The 21,267-nt window shown below is 42.5% G+C and overlaps 1 protein-coding gene and 1 pseudogene across 1 annotated transcript; one reads left to right on the top strand and one right to left on the bottom strand.

Moving 5' to 3' along the window:
• Positions 1–9,722: 9,722 nt before the first annotated feature.
• Positions 9,723–11,627, bottom strand: LOC123147037 (GDSL esterase/lipase At3g09930-like). The gene is made up of 5 exons (XM_044566287.1): positions 11,473–11,627; positions 11,101–11,331; positions 10,620–10,909; positions 10,247–10,523; positions 9,723–10,142 (listed from the first exon to the last, which is right to left on the bottom strand). The coding sequence occupies exons 1-5, from the start codon at positions 11,525–11,527 to the stop codon at positions 9,898–9,900; spliced, it is 1,098 nt and encodes a 365-aa protein (XP_044422222.1). The 5' UTR covers positions 11,528–11,627; the 3' UTR covers positions 9,723–9,897.
• Positions 11,628–17,218: 5,591 nt separating this feature from the next.
• Positions 17,219–19,598, top strand: LOC123153865 (zinc finger MYM-type protein 1-like; annotated as a pseudogene).
• Positions 19,599–21,267: the final 1,669 nt, after the last annotated feature.

The raw sequence follows: 21,267 nt of genomic DNA, 5'->3' as shown, positions 1-21,267 counted from the left end.
CCTAGCAAACAGGAGTTTTGTGGCGCTATAGTCAGGGAAACAATCAATGCCACCGCCCTACGCTCGTCCATCTAGACACGAAGACACTGGAAGATCGGTCGTGCGTAGTACCTGCCGAACAGGCATGACAGAGCGTAGCACAAGTCGGCTAGTCATGACTTGACATCTCCACTGAAGCTCCATGCAAGACGGAGCCTCTCCATGCCTCATACCTTTGTCTTTCAGCGATGCTCCACAAACTATGCTCCCAAGAGAGAAACAACATCACAATGCCGCCATTGTCCGATCTATAAGATGAGATCCTAGAGTTTCCCCTGGAGCTCGACAGTAGTTACATGACGATGCGTTCATCAAGGTAACGGCGTTGAACACCACCATCGTCCACCGTCAACTTGCTTTTCACCGGCAACTATGTCTCCCCGACTCGCGGCCGGGACTAGATGACGGATCTCGAGATCAGACCACCCAGCATCAGGTGGACCACCTCCGACGGAGGAAATGGCCACCACCGCCAATCTGAGGTCCACCCTGTCACCGCCGTCCCACTGAGCCCTGAGCTCACCAGACGCCGCCGCCTTGATAGGCCACCCCACATCGGCCACCCCCGAGCATCAGAGAAAACATGCCCCGCCGCAAGCCACCACGAGGGGTTTTGCGAAGGTCTGGGAGTGTGGCGGGAGGGGAGGGTGGCACGCACCGCTGCCCGAGTCACCCAAGGGAGGGATGACGCAGGGGCTCGGATGTGATTTGGGAGGGTTCGCAAGTGTGCATGTCGTTGATTGGGTGCTTGTATACCCCGCAAAAAAGGTAGGGTGCTTGTATAGCATTTCAATTTCTTTTGTGTTTTTAGACCATATACTAGTTTCTTTGAAGAAAAGTTGTATTAATAAATTTGTCTTGCATGCTACTTATCGTCACATTAATTTCTTTTAAACAATACAAGTTCAGTCTCTTAAAATTGTGCAAATGATAATATAGCATCAAACACCCGGTTGGCCTACCTATTTGTGAGAGGAAAGTAAGGTTTGTATTGAAAACTTGCTTCAAAACAAGTCTCAACTTTATTGATATGTGCCAAAGAACCATGTTCATAACGGGAACTTGATTTTCATGGTAAAAGTTGTTTTCCGAAAATATTCATCAGAACATGCCCATATGGGCTCGAATTTCAAAGAAGGTCTCATCACAATGAACACAATGACGAAAGCATATTTTGATTTGGCGAAGTTTTTAAAATCGATGCGATTTTTCATCCATGGGGCCGACCTCGTCTTGTTTGAATGCATGTGTGTTGCCGGTCTTTTCATTTATAGGTTGTTCCATCACTAATGTATTTTAGAGTGCTCTTGCATGTGGGATGCGCTTCCTTACATCCATAGGTTGATCCATCACTAACTTTACATTTAGAGAGCTCCTGCATATGGGGAACACCCACTCAACGAAAAAGGAAAAAAGAGTTGCAAGTGTGGGGGAGAAATTCTCAGGCAACGAGCGGGCCTCCTCGGAGAAGTCGGATCCCAACAATTGCCTTATCTTACATTTTTAAGAAGTTGATCCCCACTACTACCAATTCTCTTAACAAACACACTGTCCATATCATCATCATGCCACATCACCATTCAGTTTGCAAATCATCTTAACATGCACCTAGTCAACTCAGCCATGCAGCCACATCATCGCATCGCTGGCTGGCTTTGTCCCAGAAGAAGGGTTCTCAACGCATCAGTTCCTTTCTTCTTCACGCTGCCAGCCATTATTGCTACCGTTTACATCTTCCACTATCCCACACGTACAAGATTAACTAACGCGGTAATCAAGCGGCCGGCCGGCGGTTCATTACCCGTCCGCTTCCCGTACTTTATAGTTGTAGGTCCCCTTACGTCTTCTTCCACTTCCCAGTCTACGTCGGCAAATTTCTACTCTAGAAGGCGGTGTCAATCTGCATCTTCATTATGTGGTTGCAACACTGGTTGGAGAATTCACTGACAACTCCGCGGCTGCAGCTGCTGCAGGTTCCACCGTTGCTCTCCGTCAACCTCAAAGGTCTGCCTCACGAATCACGATTCGTTTGTTTTTCTATATCCATTATTCCATTGATTGTTGAGAGTATGTAGTATAGCAGAGCATGCGCTAGCTTTTGGTGTTGACGAACATATTCTACCGGTTCTCATGCGTAGCAGCTTAAGATTCTTTAACTAAGGCAACGATATTGCTTGCATTGGTTAGGAAGAAAGTTCATTAGAAAGGAAGTATAACCTGGAAGATTGGAGGTATGAAGAATATTTACAGATTAGAAGAGTGGAAGAAAGAAATTATGTAATGCCATCTGCTTCAAGTTGTGGAGGCCAGTTGTCCACATATCTGTGCAACTAAAGATCGCCCGTTTCTTTTCGTTCCTCAGGTGCCACCATATTAGTATAACCAAAGCAGGGAAATCATTTTTGTAGGTGGCTAAAATGGCAATCGATCAACCAGTCCTCCACGTTTTGAGTCAGCAGAGAAGGAACAAGATCAGTCGGGAAACTACAAAAACGCAAGGCGAAATCCCAAACTGCAGTAACCGAGCAATGGCAGCATAAAATCACACCTTTTTTAATTATTCATTCAGTTACGTCGGTGTTTGTACATTTTTATCAAAAAAATTGTGAGTGGGACTCTTGTCAATATTGAACGAATACGATTTCCGATTTGAGATAAGCTCTACATATGTTGCTAGATCTTGGAATATTTTGCCGACCATAGTAGGTAGAGTGTACCATCATATTTTCATGTTCTTTTAGAAAATCAATACTTTCAGGTATCATGAATACCCAATATGTTATGAATTTCCGGGCACTGATTTACAGTCTTCGTCAGATGAAACTGGACCTTAATATTCTTCAACAACCATATCTCAAACAAATCATCAGAAAATCCCGCAGCAACGCGCGGGGAATCGTCTAGTTATTAATGGTAGGACGCTTAGCCGGGGTGGTAGCCAGCCAATTGCTATGTCCTTGACGGAGCCGCATGACGTACCTCCGCGTGCGAGCGCGGGCGCCATGGAGTGCCCGCCTGAATCCGACACCGAGAACTCCAGTCCTGCCCGTCGCCGTGGAAAGTGCATCACCCTACCTTGCCGACGCTTTGCCCCCCGAAGCGTGGGGGGACAGGCCCGTGCCACCAGGCCCGGCAACACGGGTGCACGCGCGTCCCCTCTTAAGCGTGTCGCCAGCGATGAAAGTTACCCGTGTGGGACTAATAAAAAGTAAAAAAATCAAGTATCCGTACATGTTCTTCAAAGCACTTAAACAACTCAAAAACACTAGCCATGCGCGCACGCACATAGATCGACATGGTCGGCAAAGGGCAGACACATCGACCGAACATAGTGTGTACGCATGTATTGTCTTTTCGGTGGCGGTCATTTGAACACAGAGCAATGCAAATGCGGACATAAACGTACATACACTCATCCTATCCTATAAGCACCACTGTCTGAGATACCGAACCGGCATAATATCTTGAGATCAATAAAATAATCATGAGCACCTTCGTAGTGGATGAGAACGCATTCTCCCACGGGATGAACATGGGCGAAAAGCCTAAACAAATTCAAAAAAAATGCATGCACCAGTACCAAACTTAGGACCTAAACCCTGATGAGCTGGTTCAACCATAAGCAAACTAATCATCTGAGCTATACTCAGTTCACTGTGGCGGCCATTTGCAAAGACTTATTATGCATGCTGTTAGAATGGAGAGACAGGGATTGTTGCGGAATAGTTGATGTATTTCTTGCACCCCATGGGCATATATAGGAGTACCTGATCGTTTTGGAGTACAAGGCAAGATAGAATAATATCCTATGCTATCCTAGCTTTCCTAATAATTACGATACTCAACATCCCTCCGCAGTCACAACGGTAGCGACGCAGACAGTGAGACTGGAGAAGAATCCGAAGGCAACCAACGGACCATGTTAAAAGGGAGAGAGAGGAATTGTTGCGGAATAGTTGATGTATTGCTTGAGCCTCATGGGCATATATATAAGAGTACATGATCGTCTTGGAGTACAAGGCAAGAAAGAATAATATCCTACGCTATCCTAACTTTCCTAATAATCACGATACTCAACACATGCAACTGAGGGCGCCTCGCTATGTGACCGCACAACAAAACTATGAATGAATGCCTTTCACACTTCTGCAGCAGGAGAGAGCCAATTAATCTAGTAGTCTCGACTCATGTGTATTCGTTATTTCTTGAAAATTCAAAAATTTGTACAAGTACTCCCTCCATCCGGGTTTATAAGCAGGTCCCCTCTTATTTTGGCCTTAAGTTTTTTATGGAGAAACTTTCAATCCTATTCATCATTTTTCATGGCAGTACAATGAACACCGGAGTAAAAAATATACTCAAAGCAACCGTTAATTTTTAGGGACTGTCATCAATTAGAAAAACCAATCATGGGGCACCATGCTCTTTCACATACATAATTGATGTAAATATAGCATGAATACTTCATAAACTATAGATACGTTAGAGATGTATTAACATCCCAAACTTAATTACTGCTCATCCTCGAGTAGGTAAATAATAAACAAATAATTTATGTAGTGTGAATGCTAGGATAGAAATAACTTTTTCTCACATAGGCAATGATAATTCTGATAACAAGTCACATCATTCCATTAACTTCAATATATCATAAAGTTGTAATGTAGTATCTAACGAATCTTTCAAGATTATATTGCAAACATAAAGCAACCTAGTATGCATTCTTCTAACAAAGCTCATTGGTTTAAAATAGAGATGAGGTTTATTTTGAGAGGTATATATTCAAGAACATCAAATGAGAAGTATGTATAGTTGGGTTTCCATCTAATCACGAATCCTGAGTAACCTTTTCTCTGCCTGTTTGCGTTCTAAGCAGTATAATTCAGAATACCTTTTTTGTTGCCTTTACTTTAACATGTGTGCAAGGAACAATACCATTATCCTTCCTGATGTTTTTGTACATATGTTTTCAAATAAATACATTAGATGTTTAGGATTTTCTTCAGAAGTACTCCTATGATATCATAATTTTGTTAGGAAACAGGCGCTTTGTGAATAATAGTGGGATTTTATAAAAAGTTACTACCATTATCAAATAATTGGATCTTGTTAGGAAACAGGCACTTCCATATATACAAAAAAATAGTAAGTTTAAGTTTTATTAGTTCTGTAGTTATACGCATTTTGTAGAATATAGGGCCTAATATTTCATTTTGCCCTGGCCTGCAAATTTCAGGAGACGGGCCTGGTCCCACCCGACCACCTAGATTGGAGAATCAAACTTACCTACAGTTGGGCTGGTGCCCGCTCTGCCGTGCGCATTCATGACGACGTGTTAGATGTGAGGTTCAGGGCCAGGGCAGGAGCCTTTCATCGTCCTTGGTGACGTGTGCTACAAGCACTCGTGTGTTCAAGCTAGCCTTGCTGTCCTCTGCGCCCAAGTATTTGGAGCAACAATATATGGTAGAGCACCTTTCGTTCATTAACATCCATGTAAAATATTTTAAGATAAACGAATATTTTTTGTGAGTTGTAAAATAGTAGATCGGAAACTAATATGATGGAAAATAGAAACTTATATGATGAAAAATAGACCCGGGGGCCATAGGTTTCACTAGAGACTTCTCTCTAGATAGCAAATAATAAGGTGGGTGAACAGATTACTGCCGAGCAATTGATAGAAAAACACAAAGTTATAACGATATCTAAGGCAATGGTCATGAACATAGGCATCACATCCGTTTCAAGTAGACCGAGACAACTCCGCATCTACTACTATTACTCCACAAATCGACCGGTCCTGCCTGCATCTAAAATATTAAGTTCATTAAGAACAGAGTAATGCATTAAGTGAGATGATATGATGAAGAGGAATTTACTCAAGCAATATGATGAAAACCCCATCCTTTTATCCTCGATGGCAAAAATATGATGCGTGCCTTGCTGCCCCTACTGTCACTTGGGAAAGGACATCGCAAGATTGAACCCAAAGCTAAGCACTTCTCCCATTGCAAGAAAATCCAATCTAGTTGGCCAAACCAAACCGATACTTCGAAGAGAATTACAAAGATATCAAATCATGCATAAAAGAATTCAGAGAAGATTCAAATAATATTCATAGATAAGCTGGTCATAAATCCACAATTCATCGGATCTCGGCAAACACACCGCAAAAAAATATTACATCGAATAGATCTCCAAGAACATCGAGGAGAACATGGTATTGAGAATCAAAGAGAGATAAGAAGCCATCTAGCTACTAGCTATGGACCCATAGGTCTGAGGTAAACTACTCACGCTTCATCGGAAGGGCAATAGAGTTGATGTAGAAACCCTCCGTGATCGAATCCTCCTTCGGCAGGGAGCCAGAAAAGGTCCCTAGATGGGATCTGATGGGTACAGAAGGTTGCGGTGGTGGAAAAGTGTTTTTGTGGATGCCTCTAGTGGTTTGGGGATATTTGGGAACATATAGGCGAAAGAATTAGGTCAGGAGGGTCACGGGGGCCCCACATGGTTGGGGGCGCGTCCTACCCCCTGGGCGCGCCCTCCGTCCTTGTGGCTGCCTCGTAGCTCCTATCAGTTTATCTCTAAGTCTTCTGGTTGTCTTCCGGTCTATGGAAAATCATCGCAAAGGTATCATTCTGTTTGGACTCCGTTTGGTATTCCTTTTCTACGAAACTCAAAAACAAGGAAAAACAGAAAGTGACACTGTGCTCTAGGTTAATAGGTTAGTCCCAATAATAATATAAAATAGCATATTAATGCATATAAAACATCCAAAACAGATAATATAATATTATGGAACAATCAAAAATTATGATACAAGTCGAAATTTCACAAGCTAATTCAAAAACTAAGTGTAGAAGAAAATTCAGTTAGCTACTAATAGAACAAAATTCAGTTCACTTTAGTGTTCTATAATGAAATGAAAAAACTTCAGTTAACTACTAATTTCATTCATTTAACTCCACCTAATTAACTTACGGTACCACTACCACTACCACTAGTAACCTAAGTGTAGAAGAAAATTCTGCTAACTACTAATAGAGAAACTTAGTTAACTTTAGTGCTATATAATGATGAGATAAAAAATCCAGTTAACTATTAATTTCAATCATTTAGGTCATTCATTTAACTTCACCTAATTAACCTATTGTACCACTACTACCAGTAGCGCTACTAGTCTAATTAACTTAGTAAAACCCTACTACCCTCACTAAAAAACATCTAATTAACATCTACTAGTACCACTACTGCCCTGACCTAATTAACATCTACTAGTATGACTATATACTACTAGCAGCACTGCTGCAACATTTTCTTCAGTTTGTTCCTTCAAGAAAAACATCTATGGAAACAAAAACCCTATTTAAACCCTACTGCCCTACCTAAATTTTTGCTCTAAACCCTACTGCCCTAGTTAAACCCTACTGCCCTAGATAAATTTTTGCTCTAACCTAGCCAACCTAGTTAACCTAATTAACCTAGCTAGTTAACTTAGTTAGGTAACCTAGCTAGCTAGTTAACCTAGTTAACCTAGCTAATTCCTAGAATAATATTTTCTGACCTAATTTGATACTTAGCTAATTTGATATATATGAAAATAGCTACCTAGGTTTTATAGCAAAACCTAGCTATCTAGGGTTCATACCAAAACCTAGGGTTCATGCTTAAACCTAGGGTTCATAACTAAATTCACCTAAGTAAATTAACCTAGAGAGGAGGGGTGGGGGCTTACAGAGAGGGTGCTCAGAGGAGACGGTGGCAGGGAGGTGCTCGGGGGAGACAGTGGCATGGAGGGCGTCGAGGGTGGCTTCGGTGGCGTCTACAGCAGCTTCGACGGCGAGGGTGGCTCCGGGGGCGTCGAGGGCGCGCGGCTCCGATGGCGGCGACGGCGCGCGGCTCCGATGACGGCGACGGAGGCAGGATGGCGAGGGAGCAGGGACGGCGAGGGAGAGGTAGGAGATGCGAGAAGAATGGAGAATTGGGGGAAGGAGGGACGCCCGCGCAGGGGCGAGTCAAACATAACGGCAACGCGGTTTCTGCAATAGCGCTATAGCAACTTAGCTATAGTGCTGTTTGGTGGACCGCGCTAGTAGTTTAGCTAAGTTAAATATAGCGCGTGTAGCGAAAACACGCAATAGCTAAGGTTGCTACAACGCTTTCATAAACAGGCGCTACTGCTATTGCTTTCATTTTTTCATTTTCTTTAATTTTCTTTTTCTTTTTTCTTTTCTTTTCCTTTTCTTAGTTGCAGCGCAGTCGCCTTAAAACGCGCTACTACTATTTGCTTAGCAGTAGCGCGGTGTGTAGACGGGCGCTACTACTACTATACCTAGCTTGTCTCCAACGGTGTGGCAGTTATAGTAGTAGCGCTTTTTATTTGGCCGCACTACTACTATATAAATAGTAGCGGGCTTGTTCTCCCCGCGTTATTGTTAGGTAGTAGTAGCGCCTTGTTTTAGCCAGCGCTACTGATAATCCTCTGTGCATAAGGTTTTCCCTAGTAGTCAATAAATTCTTGGCGTCTTCTGTGTGAGGCATGAATGTTAAAATTTTGACTCACATCCAAGGGTCAAAAGAGGTCTTGTAAACAGTGAGACTTCCATGCACCATTGACGTCAAAAAAATAAGCAACACGGTGTAGTCTGCAATCTCTCTTCAGCACGCTGGGGCGGAAGGATGGTCCTCACAGGATCCAAGTCTTCATGGAAATACCGTCATCAACTCTGTAAAATTATCCCTTCCTTGACTAGCGCCAGCCCGTTTTCTACCGCTATCCACACAGCGGACACATTGCCGGTAAACACTATATCCAACAAATTCCCACTGGGGTACTATTTTCCCTATCGCAATCAGGCACATAAGCCCGTCGGAGCATCAAGCAATCGCCAACTTGTTTTGCTAGAAGTTCTTGGTGGAATGCACGCACACGATGTAAACAGATACCACCCTTTGACTTAGGCAGCATCATTTTGCGCCAATTCAACTAGGCCATCTTCCTTTGTACTTTCTTCACCATCTACTAGTGCTGAATATGCTCAAAACATGTTGGACTCGCTTGAGCCACCGACTTGATCAATATTTCCTTGTTCCCCGAAGACATCTCTCTCCCCCCTTAACTTGCTTCCAATACTTGAAATCTACACATTGCAGCTACACGATCAAATGCTTAACAAAATATGTGGCATATGGCCTAGCTTGTTACAGAAATGTTTTTGCCATTTGAATTGAAACAAATACCGATTAATGCAAAGGTCATCCCCAACAGCGGCAGGGAGCTAAGTGGAAGTTCTCACAGGCACGACCCGTGCACTTTTAATTACAGGTATGGGAACAACGGCATAAACACGGCCTTGGCGAGCCGGGGTGTACATGGTGAAGGCAGAACCTGATGGAATAGCCGAGAAGGCTGAACGAACGTATGGGGTGCGGTTGCCAGTGTGCCTCTTTCTCGTCTTTGCAACGTCAAACATAGCTGGCTTGGCACCGATCATACCCGTGCTACCACCATGTGTGGAGCGTTACCTCAATCGACTAAGCCGCAGTCTTTGAGACCAAAGATCGCACATGCAGAGCTATATATCTACTCTTTACTCAAATAGAACCCATCATCCAAGCACCTTCTCGTTTGCTGCAACTCCCCCGTGCTCCTCAAATAGATCCATGCTAGATTCAACATATATAGTATGACGAACTTTCTTAAAACATTAAGGTCACTAGACAAAATTTCATGGAATACAAGGCAATAAAAACTCACAAGTTTCTTCCTAAATATGAATACTATCTATGCTAACCTAACAAAAAGATATTGCACCAACAAGCAACGGATCGATCCAAACCTAAATTACAAAGAAATCATGGAACATAGTCCCGATCTAGGAACTCCCTCAAAGGTTCTTCTAGTGCCTCTGTAACAGCTTCCCACCCAGCGGTCGTCGGGTAAGTCTCATCCCAGTAGAAATTCTTTTCAGGATTCTTGCATAGGTCGTAGAGGCGCTTCCCTGAAGGGCTAACCTGTCCACAGTACCCCAGCTCGGTGGAAGCCTCACAGCAAGGTGTCAGCTTGCGCTTGAAATTGTTTGACTGCTCCGACCCTTCACCTGCATACACACAGTTCCAACAGACGTTGAATAAAGTGCATACATGTGAAACCGGACTTAATTTGCATCATGCGCGTGCAGACATATAAAGTACGAGTACTTACCCGGGGCGTGATTAACGATGTCAGTGAAGGCAGTGTAGAGGTCCAGTATGTGGGCATTATTCTTGTTCCCCATCAGGTGTTCTATATTGTTGTTGTGCACAGTTGCGGCATAGTTTGCCAGAAGGTCGCATGTCGTGTAGTTGTTCGCACTAGTCCGCAAAGGCGTGCAGCCAATGGGATGCATGTTGTTCACTAGTACCTTTCTCACACCTAGCCTCTGTAGCTTCCCCACGTTCTTCGCAATCTCAGTCGTCACGTTCCCAATATAACTATCAATCTGCATGCAAGAGATGTTACTTGGTAAGAAGCTGGGTATATAGTAATTGCATACTGGTTAGTGTTTGCAAGTTTGAGTCTGCTAACTACTACTCACATCATCGAAGCTACTCAAGAAGGCATTGTCGACGTTGGCACCAGTCATGTAGTCACTGCCGGAGATGGAGACGAGAGCGACGGAGCTCTGAAGCTGTTGTTTTGAGATGACCCCAGTATTAAGTAGCCTCGTGAAAGCATTAACCTGTGTGGCAAGGGTCGGCACCTTCTTGTCCGGCACCTCGTAGACGCCAGCACCGCCGAAAGCAAAGGTCATGCCAGATGGGTCGCAAGATAGATGTGGCGTGAGCCTGTGCGATGGAGGGGCTTCATTGAGGCCCAAGATCCTTGCTGCAAGGGAAATAAATCAATAAATATGAAGGATTATTTTTAGTACAACACATATAAGATTGTAAGGGTCAGAACTAAATGATCTAGAGCCTTGATATGATGGATTATTTTGGATGGTCTTAGATATAAGGTTGTACGTGCTCAAAAATATTTTTTCTATCTAGCATACCAGTATATATCTAGCTACGTACCGATGAAGTCAGATTGAATCCAATAGTTGGAAAGGCGTCCAGTTGGAACAGGAGTCGCAGATCCACGGGAGTTGAGATAGGAGCCATAGGGATAGCTCCATTGACGCCATGTGTCGGTCTTTGGGAGGTTGCCGTTGTCGACGAAGCCATCGCCGAAGACGAACATGCTGGACCATTGGTTCTTTGACCCCTGATCAGCCGAAGGTGTGCCTCGAGCCTCCACACGAGCCCCTGTAACGTAGATCAATCATGTCTTAGTGCATGCATGAAGAACATGACGTGGTCAAACTAACATGTATACTTGTAGATCGCGCTAGCAAGGAATATCTAAAAGCTAAAGCAAGGCAGTAATGAGTTTATGATGTGCATTACCACCCAATGCAAGGACGACGAGGAGAAGGCAGAAGACGGTCGGCATGAGCTTCATGGTTACGAGGCCCCGGGAGGCGGCTATGGGGAGCTAGATGGTTGTGGCCGTGCATGAGCCTATAGCTATATTTATAGAAGATTTTTCTGGTCGGTAGGTAGGTACGTATTGCACATGGAGTCAGCAATCCCACGTACGTACGCTTGTAGCTATAGCCGCGGCCAGACTAAGAATGCATGCGTCAACGTGGAGACGAAGAAACGTCTTGGGAAACCAATAGATACAAGAATCGTGTGTAGCAAACTTTGAACGACAGGTAGATAGAATGGTGCGTCCTACCTGTACCTGTTAATTTGAAAGTCCTACAAGGCCACCTGGATTCAGGAATCCTTGTACCTGTTAACTTGAAAGTCCTACCCTGCACCTGGATTCAGGAATCGGTTGGGGCGCAACCTGGAAGTCACACCGGAGGTGAGATGCAGGACCAGGGGAGCAGCCGTGTGCTCCCCGGCGCGAGACATGTGCTGCCGGCGCGCTTGTTCTAGCTACAAAATGAACAGTAATTGCGTGGTACACACACTCAGATACTTATAATTAGTACAATCCCAAATACAATATGACTGTGCTATACAAGAACATAGTGCATGCATTTTGCAATCGAGTAGGGCATTTTGGAGACCGAGCTACATGGATACTCTAAAATTCAAGGATGTAATGTGTATGTTTATAAAATTTCAGAATCAAATACCTTGAATCACGAGCTACATAAAAAGAAACAAAATCATGGACTTTCAGAATGAATAGTACACATGATAAAAGGCCCCAGATTTGTCTTTTTTGCGTAGCTCTCATTTTAGTGTTTTTGACCTGAAAATCTACACACACACACACACACGTACATTATGTATCTATGTATACGTGTATTTTGTTTAGAATTATTTAAAACTGAAAAGTTTGAATTTCGAGGCTTTCAAATTAAGTCCTCTGTGGAGCTCGGTCTTCATTTGGCATTTTTCGCTACCAAAGGCACTTTCCACCTTCCCTCATCATATACATGCATGCATGTAAAAAATACAAAAATACCTATGCCATCAAAGATTTCATCAAAATTCAAAATGCTTTATATTTCAAACCATCGGTCCGATTCAAAATTCATTTTGAGAGATACGCACACTAAAATAGTTAAATCAGTACAATCTGACCATGTTGTTCTGATCTGTATTTTGAGTATAGTTGTTAAAAAGTATGCAAAATGTTAAATAAAACCACTTGTTTATCTTGGCAAAAGTTATATTCAACATTTTTTTAAACTTTTGTGTACACATGCATCATTTCATTAATTTTGGTATTTCCATCTTTTGCGCTGCGGTCAAATTGTTTGGGCAAGATAGTTGGCTAGTTGCTCAAGTTGTCGTGCTCCAAAAAATTTAAGATAGTAGCTCGTTCGAATTAAGGTTTGGTGTTTCCTATGTTGTTGTCTCGAGAATACGAGTTCATTCACATTATTTTTGTTTGCTTTACAAAACAGAAAAACCATGGATTAATGTATTACAAAAAACAGTAAGTTTAAGTTTTATTAGTTATTTAGTTATATGCATTTTGTACAATATAGGGCCTAATATTTCATTTTGCCCTGGACTGCAAATTTCAGAAGACGGGCCTTGGTCCTACCCGACCACCTAGACCGGAGAATCAAACTTACCTACAGTTGGGCTGGCGCCCGCTCTGCCGTGCGCGTTCATGAGGTCGTGTTAGATGTGAGGTACAGGGCCAGGGCAGGAGCCTTTCATCGTCCTTGCAGGTGTGACGTGTGCTGCAAGCGCTCGTGTGTTCTAGCTAGCCTTGCTGTGCTCTGCGCCCAAGTATTTGGAGCAACAACATATGGTAGAGCACCTTTCGTTCCTTAACATCCATGTAAAATATTTTGAGATAAACGAATACTTTTTGTGTGTTGCACACACTCAAATACTTATTAGTACAACCCCAAATCCGAAATACAATGTATGTGAAGTCAATACAACACAAGATACATATGGACTAGGTGCAGCGTGCAAATTCATCGAGAGGCAATTACAAACCGCTACATGTAACTGATTCATATATTCCTCTTAGTTCCCTATGTAGCGACTTAATTAAAATCAACATATCAGAGAGTACAATACACATATAGTATTCATTGTTTTAAAGACAGAGTATGTCGATCGAACATCAGACGGCTGTGATCTTTTCGATGCTTCGCCTAGTTGAACTGCTACACACATCGTAGCTTGGCTGAGAAAAAACAAGAATGGTTTGAATAAGACAAAGTGTTTGAGGTGAACAGTATGTACTTAAGTAGAACAATAAATTGTTACCATCCATGAGTATGAAACTATATAGTTCACTTGTTATTTATTCCTGCAGACTTCGGTTTTCCGGCACCATGAGACTCCTTATCATGCCCCCTTTGACTGTTGCTTGCTGATGACTGCCCATTCCTATTGGTCGATGATGGGGAATGAGGTCTAGGTTGATCTGCATTCACGCAAGGTCACAGGGAGATGACCAAAGTAACTTTAGCAAACTCATTTTGGACATGGAATGAAACCTAGATAAAAATTGCTGAGAAAAAAAGCAGATGCCACGTAATGTACATATGTTCACTGCAGTCTAGTGTGTTATGCGCCAATTAGTACTCCTTCCGTTTATGTATACAAGGCCATTTAGGTGGTGTTTGGTTCTCTAGTCCTATGACTTTTTCTAGTCCCGGGGACTTTTTGAAAAAGACTCTCCAGGAGGTGCTTCTAAGGACTTTTAGCAAAAAGTCCCAGAAATGTCTCACCCTGTTTGGTTTGCTAGGGACTTTTTCTATTTAACAGGGCGTGCGCGTGCCCCTAGGTCATCAACTAATTAGTTAAACAGTATATAAATTACCAATCCCTCACCTTAGATTTTGCCCCATTCCGATCTCACCATGGGCAGCTCAGAGTGACTAATAGTGAGTTCTACATTGACGGTGCCGCTGTCGTCGGCTACACCCCTTTGCTCGCAGCCGATGGTGTTAGTCGTAGCTTGATCTCCATGTCCTCTCCGCAGGAGGCATGGCGGAGGGGCCAGCCCTGTCTATGTCCGGAGGTGCTCCTAGCGTGCACGCCCTCCAATGGATGCGCTCGTGGCGCACTACCATGGGCATGCGCTGCTGTGTTGGCGACGGCGGTCGGAGATGGCAAACGCTGGCGCACTTCTGGGTGCCACCGAGAAGCAGTGCGGCGTCCCACCATCTGTGCTGCCTATCAAAGTCGTGTGCCCAGTGCATGACCAGTGGCTGATTTTGTCGGTGCCGAAGAAGCACAGCCATGTTGTTAAGGACTTAATTACGTGTAGGCTCACATTCACCCCTGCTCTGGTCATGGTTGATGGCAGTGGTGAGTTCTGAACTTGGGCATGTCCTTGTTATGTTAACGTAAGTGCTATGTATGTCTGGTTAGTGAACTTGGCTGTCAGCTATTTGGTAAATTATATATGTAGTTCCTTTGTTGGTTATGTAACCGCAGGCGTGCATTGAGAACTATGATAATGTCAGTGGTTGTGTTGCAAGGTTCTGTTGTAATATCAAGTGTTGTCCTGGTCGATCCTTATGTACACGCAGGTGAAGTTCACCTTGTACAATACCTTTTTTGTAGGAAACTTTTGTACAGTACCTGAAGCAATAATTTGGCCATACATGTAGTTTAATTTATCATGTTTTTTAAGTTATAATATCTCAGCCATAGAGAGAATATTTTGGCCATACACGTGATTTAATTTATCTGGAAACTTTTCTAGAATTACAAGATCACTTATTTAGGTCAAGTTTGTATGCCTTATACATTAAAAATTCCCTCCTTCATCCAATGCAAAGAGAGCTTTAGAAAATGCAGAACTCAGAAACCTATTTAGTTGGTCCCCTAAAATACCTAGGGTATATATTTATCCCTCTACTCATTACTGCCTCTACTTGTGCGGATGACATGAAATTATTTGAGAACTTATGTGCCTCTTGCATTCTGTAGTAACCAGCGCAAATATATCCTATGGCTATAATTCCATTCCACTCCTGGCCTTCTTAATTTATTCTCTCACACCCCCATCAATGGCCATGTAGAATTCGTTTCCTTTCTGGCTTATTCATTCCATATGCATGGCCTTCTCTCTCCCTTACTTTAATTCCTTTCCTCCGTGGTTCATGGCAATGACTATATTTTCTTTCCTTCATAAGTCATAACTCAGGAAAGGAAGTTATTTCTCTTACTTCTTTTCCTCTCGCTCCTCCTCCTTTTGATTCATTAATAGGCGGCTTATCGGTTTCAACTCAGAAACATATAAAACTTGGTGGAACTTGATCGAAAGGAGCGAGGTGGGACTATTTATAGCAAAACGATCTGTTTTCTATCACATACCATACCATAGCTGAGTTGGGTCCCATGATCTATACGTGATGGCGAGGTTTCGAGTTCGATTGCCCCATGCTCCTATATTTTTTCGTTGCTCCTCCATTGATTTTAGAAAAAATGAGAGGAGGCCTACCTCGGCCCATAATAGTTTGTTCAAATAATGGGCTGGGAACACATATATGGGTCGGTGTATAAGAAAACTATTAAGCCTATGGAGAACTATGAAAGTCTATCTTAATTATCCTTAATATTAGGTAAGATAAAGATAAAGATAAATGGAGTAGCTAGTTAGTTAGTACAGTAGCATGCATGCGATATAGGGGTATTATGCAGTGGTGAGTCAAGTAGGTGTGAAAGTCTCCATCCTTTAATATTAGGTAAAGATAAAGATAAAGATAAATGGAGTAGCTAGTTAGTAAGTACAGTAGCATGCATGCGATATAGGGGTACTATGCTGTGGCGAGTCAAGTAGGTGGGCTTCATAGGGCTCTAGCCTACCCTCCAAAAAAATGTATTATTTTTTTAATACTACTCTTCTTTTCAGGTCAGCCCATTAGCCCGACAGAGGCACCAGCAGAACAGCCCACACGGCCACACCAGAGCAACGAAGCACGCATCGAGGGTTCCAGCCTCCACGCACGCCGCACAATCCACACGCCGACACGCGCATCCGGGCCCCAGACCAAGCGTTCGTCGGCGTTGGGCGGACGGCGGCGGACCATGCAACCGGCCGGGGCGTCGGACTGCCGGAGCACCGCGCCAGCAGCTAAGCGCGCGCGCCTCTCCGACGACAGCGACGAGCCAAGGCGCCAACTGGCCGCGGCCAACCCTAGCTGGTCATCGACCGCCGGCGGCCGGCTGCTGCTCGGTGCCAGACTGCCAAGTGCCAGCCAAGCCTTTAAGTCGGAGAATCGGAGGCGTACTGCTGTTGTTGCTGCTGCCTGCTGCTGAAGGAGTTGAGGCGTTGACGTGTGCTCACTGCTGGCCGGCTGGGTAATTTGAATCAATAATTTCGGTACATTTGTAGTTGCTACTTGTTAGTTCATGTTATCTTAATTAATTTAAGTCCTATTCCTATGCAAATTATTTGCAGATTTGCAGAGATGAAGAGAAAAAATACGAGCATAAACAGTTTTTTTGAAGTAGTTGAAGTACTCCTCGTGCCGAACCTGATCCTATCCCAGCCAGTCCACTGATCCCAGCGAATGTGAACCCAGATCCCCTTTCCCTGGCTGTAGTGACCATAGTTCCTACTTCAACTAATGAGAGACCTGATCCCTCAACTCCAAGCAATGAGAGAAATGACACCACATTTGATGAGAGTACAAACCAACCAAGAATGCCTATACTAGAATTTCATCCAAGTCAAATTATTGCTGATCCAGGACTTAGAATACCAATAGAAGATTATGCCCCTGAAATAAGAAGTGATGTGAGAAGAGCTTATTTGTTGAACAAGCGAAACAAAGCTATTGGGCATAAATTCAAGAAGACAAAAGATGGTAAAATTTGGAGATCCTTTCAGCGTGCGTGGTTTGACAATTTTGATTGGTTGGAATATAGTGTGGATAAGGAGGCTGCGTTTTGCTTTCATTGCTTCCTTTTCAAGAAACCATCCCAAGCCATTAGATTTGGCAATGATGTTTTCACAAAAAATGGGTACACTCGTTGGAAAACAGGTTTAGCTAGTTTTGAAAAGCATGTTGGTGGTCAATCTAGTTACCACAACATTGCTAGGGGAGATTGTGATGATTTCAACAATCAACGAGCAAGTGTGGCTACCAAATTCCGAGTGTACAGCAAAGAGGCTGAGATATCTTATGAAATCCGCCTAACTACACCATTGGATTGTGCAAGGTATCTCATAGCACAAGGTGAAGCTTTTCGTGGGCATGATGAATCCTCCACTTCCATCAACAAGGGCAATTTTAGAGAGTTATTGGACTGGTATAAGGACAAGAAGGAGGATGTGAAGGATGCATTTGACAAGGGGGCTGGAAATGCACAAATGATTTGTTCTGACATCCAAAAGGACCTTGCTACAGCTTGTGCGATGGAGGTAACCAAAGTTATTAAGAATGACATTGGAGATAAGAATTTCTCAATACTTATTGATGAGGCTAGAGATTGTTCAATAAAGGAGCAAATGGCGGTGAGTTTGAGGTAACACATACCATCTTTTAGTGTTTTTATATTGCACTAGTAATGTTTACTAATCTGATTTCGTGATGCACGTAGATTTCTAGATGATCATGGAGTGCTCCAAGAGAGATTCCTTGCCATTAAGCACATCACATATTGCACATCTGCTGGAATTAAAGAAGCTTTAGTTGATGTGTTGGAATATCATGGTTTGTCAATTTCCAGGCTACGTGGTCAGGGTTATGATGGGGCTTCAAATATGAGAGGGGAGTTCAACGGTTTGCAAAAATTGGTTAGAGATGAAGCTCCGTATGCATTCTATGTTCATTGCTTTGCTCACCAGTTACAATTGGTGGTTGTCACCGTTGCTCAATGTTGTCCTGCTATTGCTGATTTCTTCAATTATATTCCCTTGATAGTGACTCAAGTGTGTTCATCTTGTAAAAGGAAAGATGCATTACTTGCCAAACATCAAGATGAATTGTTAGATTTGATGGAGAATGGAAAGATTTCAGCCGGTACCGGGTTGCATCAAGAATCTAACATAACAAGACGAGGAGATACTTGTTGGGGCTCACACCTCAAAACCTTGCTTCGTATATTCACAATGTGGAATGCTGTGGTGGATGTGCTAGGAATTGTTGTGGCTGATGCTCGGGAACACACATGCCAAGGTGGAGCTAGAGGTTCGCTTAAAAACATGGAATGCTTTGAATTTGTGTTCATCATGTTCTTCTTAATAAACTTTATGAGCAACGCAAATCAACTATCCCAAGCTTTGCAAAGGAATAATCAAAAAATTGTTGCGGCCATGCGTTTGATCTTGGATGTGAAAGAAAGCTTGCAGGACATGAGGGACAATGGTTGGGAGCCTTTATTTTGCCAAGCCAAGAACTTTTGTGAAACACATGATATTGATGTGCCAAACATGGATGATCTTGTTGGAACAATGGGCCAATCTGTTCGCACTAAGAAGAAGGTGACTCGGCTTCACTGTTACAAGGTTAGCATATTCAATGTTGCCATTGATGCAACTATCACCGAGATGAATCACCGATTCAATGAAGTTTCCACCGATTTATTGGATTGCATGTCTTGTCTTAATCCAGCAAACAACTTTGCAAAGTTTGACGTTGACAAACTTATTCGTCTTGCTAAAATTTATGATGAGGACTTCACAGAAGCTGACTGGTTGTTGCTAAGAGTACACCTCCCCAGATTCCTTATGAACATTAGGAGAAGTGATGAATTTAATGGATGCCGGGATGTCCACACTTGCTCGTTTGATGGTTGAAACAACGAAACACACAACTTTCCATTTGATATATCGCCTCATTGAGTTGACACTCATTCTTCCTGTAGCAACTTCGTCAGTTGAGCGAATATTTTCAGCAATGAAGATCATCAAGACAGATTTGCGCAACAAACTATCAAATGATTGGCTAAATGATTTAATGGTGTGCTATTGTGAGAAAGAGATATTCAGAAGCACTCACGATGACAAAATCACGATACAATTTCAGAAAATGAGTGATCGGAAAGGACATTTGCCTTATGAGTTTAATGTGATTCCTTAGAGGTATATATGTTAGTGTTACTAGTTTTAATACTTACATGTGCATGACTTATTGTTGTATCACTAACAAGTGTGCTAATTTGGACACATGGCTTGTGGTTGGTGACTTGAGCGAGGGATCTTGGGCATACATCTCTATATTTTGGTGTGAAGCTATTCTATAACTACAATACCAGTAGCAGTACTAACCAATAGTAAGAAGCAACATCTCATTGTCTTTTGTTATTGCTTCTCTCGTACTTTGATGCCTTGCTCTATGAATTGTATGAACCTTTCTGGTGTGTTTAAATGAATATTGCATGCTTTAGTTAGTATTCTGGGAAAGTTTGATTACATTTCGGCAAAAGGACAAGGAGATAATGGTTATTTAGTTGTACAAATTCAAATTTCAGCTCAAAATTTAATATTTTTCAAAAATCCCTAAACAATTAGAGTCAACACTAGATGCTTCCAGTAGTATTCTGTAATATTCTCAGCTCATTTGGATAAAAGAATTACGAGATGATGTTGTTTCTCTTGAAAGGAACGTTTCATTTTTTTCTGCCGTTAACTTTGAGCCCACCCTCTAATTTGGTTCTGGATTCGCCACTGGTACTATGTACTTAGTCAGTGCAATGGTAAGAAGCTCACCCTTCGCCTTTTCATTCTTGTTGTTGGACGCCATAAGCTTAACCGTTTGTGAGGTAGATTGAACTATGATGCCAAATGCTTGGGGAAAATTTTATTCTTATAGAGGCATACGGAGCGGGAATTGTAGAAATTGCATCAATTAGAGCGATCATGACATCTAATGAGAAACTATTACATGTATAATTATTAAAATTAAATTTTGCACGACTTGATTACATTGACTAGGAGTGTATGAACTGCTTTGAGTGAGTGCTAATGTCATTAAATGTTTAATTTGACCCATGGCTTTTGCTTTGACAGGATCTACCTAGTCAATGGAATATGTGTCGACTGCACACGGTCCAGAAAGTGGACAAAAATTATTGGAAGTGAATTAAAATTAATGCTCAGTTCTCTGAACACGATGTACAAACCACATATGAAATATATTTCTAGTCGCAATTGAGACTGGTCACATGTATGTGTTTTTTTAGAATGTCACATGTATGTGTTGTGATCACCTCTTCCATAGATATATCTTTCAACCTATATGTATTAGTAGCTAGAAGAAAGGCACAAAATGACTAATGAAGTTTACATTTCTTTTGCTCTAGCTAGTAAACGGCACGAAATGTACTACTCCCGGTGTGAACATGATATTCTGCAACAAAAGCTGGATCATGTGTAATTTCCTTGACCTTGTCATTCAAATCAGGACAAGTCTTTTGAGAGTTAATGTGGCGGCTCTTTAGCTTTTTTCGATAAAGAGTGGCTTTATTGACTCAAAATATAGCATCGAGGATACAATTATAATGAGCTACACCTGGCCTCTGCATAACTAAGATGCACACAGCCAATACACACAAAGAAGCATGCTAGCAAAGGCCCAAAAAGAAAAATCCCGAAGCATAGAAAGAACGATTGACAGTGTATAGTGACAACCATCATAGCTAGCTAGGTCCTACTATTCAGCACGGACAACTACTGGTATACATTGGGTATAACTATCATGGCACACTTTTCATTGTTTGACTTGCTGATGTATATGCGTACATACAGTA

Source organism: Triticum aestivum, chromosome 7A (assembly GCF_018294505.1).
Source record: "Triticum aestivum cultivar Chinese Spring chromosome 7A, IWGSC CS RefSeq v2.1, whole genome shotgun sequence".
In the NCBI taxonomy this organism is placed as follows: Eukaryota; Viridiplantae; Streptophyta; class Magnoliopsida; order Poales; family Poaceae; genus Triticum; species Triticum aestivum.
This window is presented reverse-complemented; position numbering and strand designations above follow the sequence as displayed.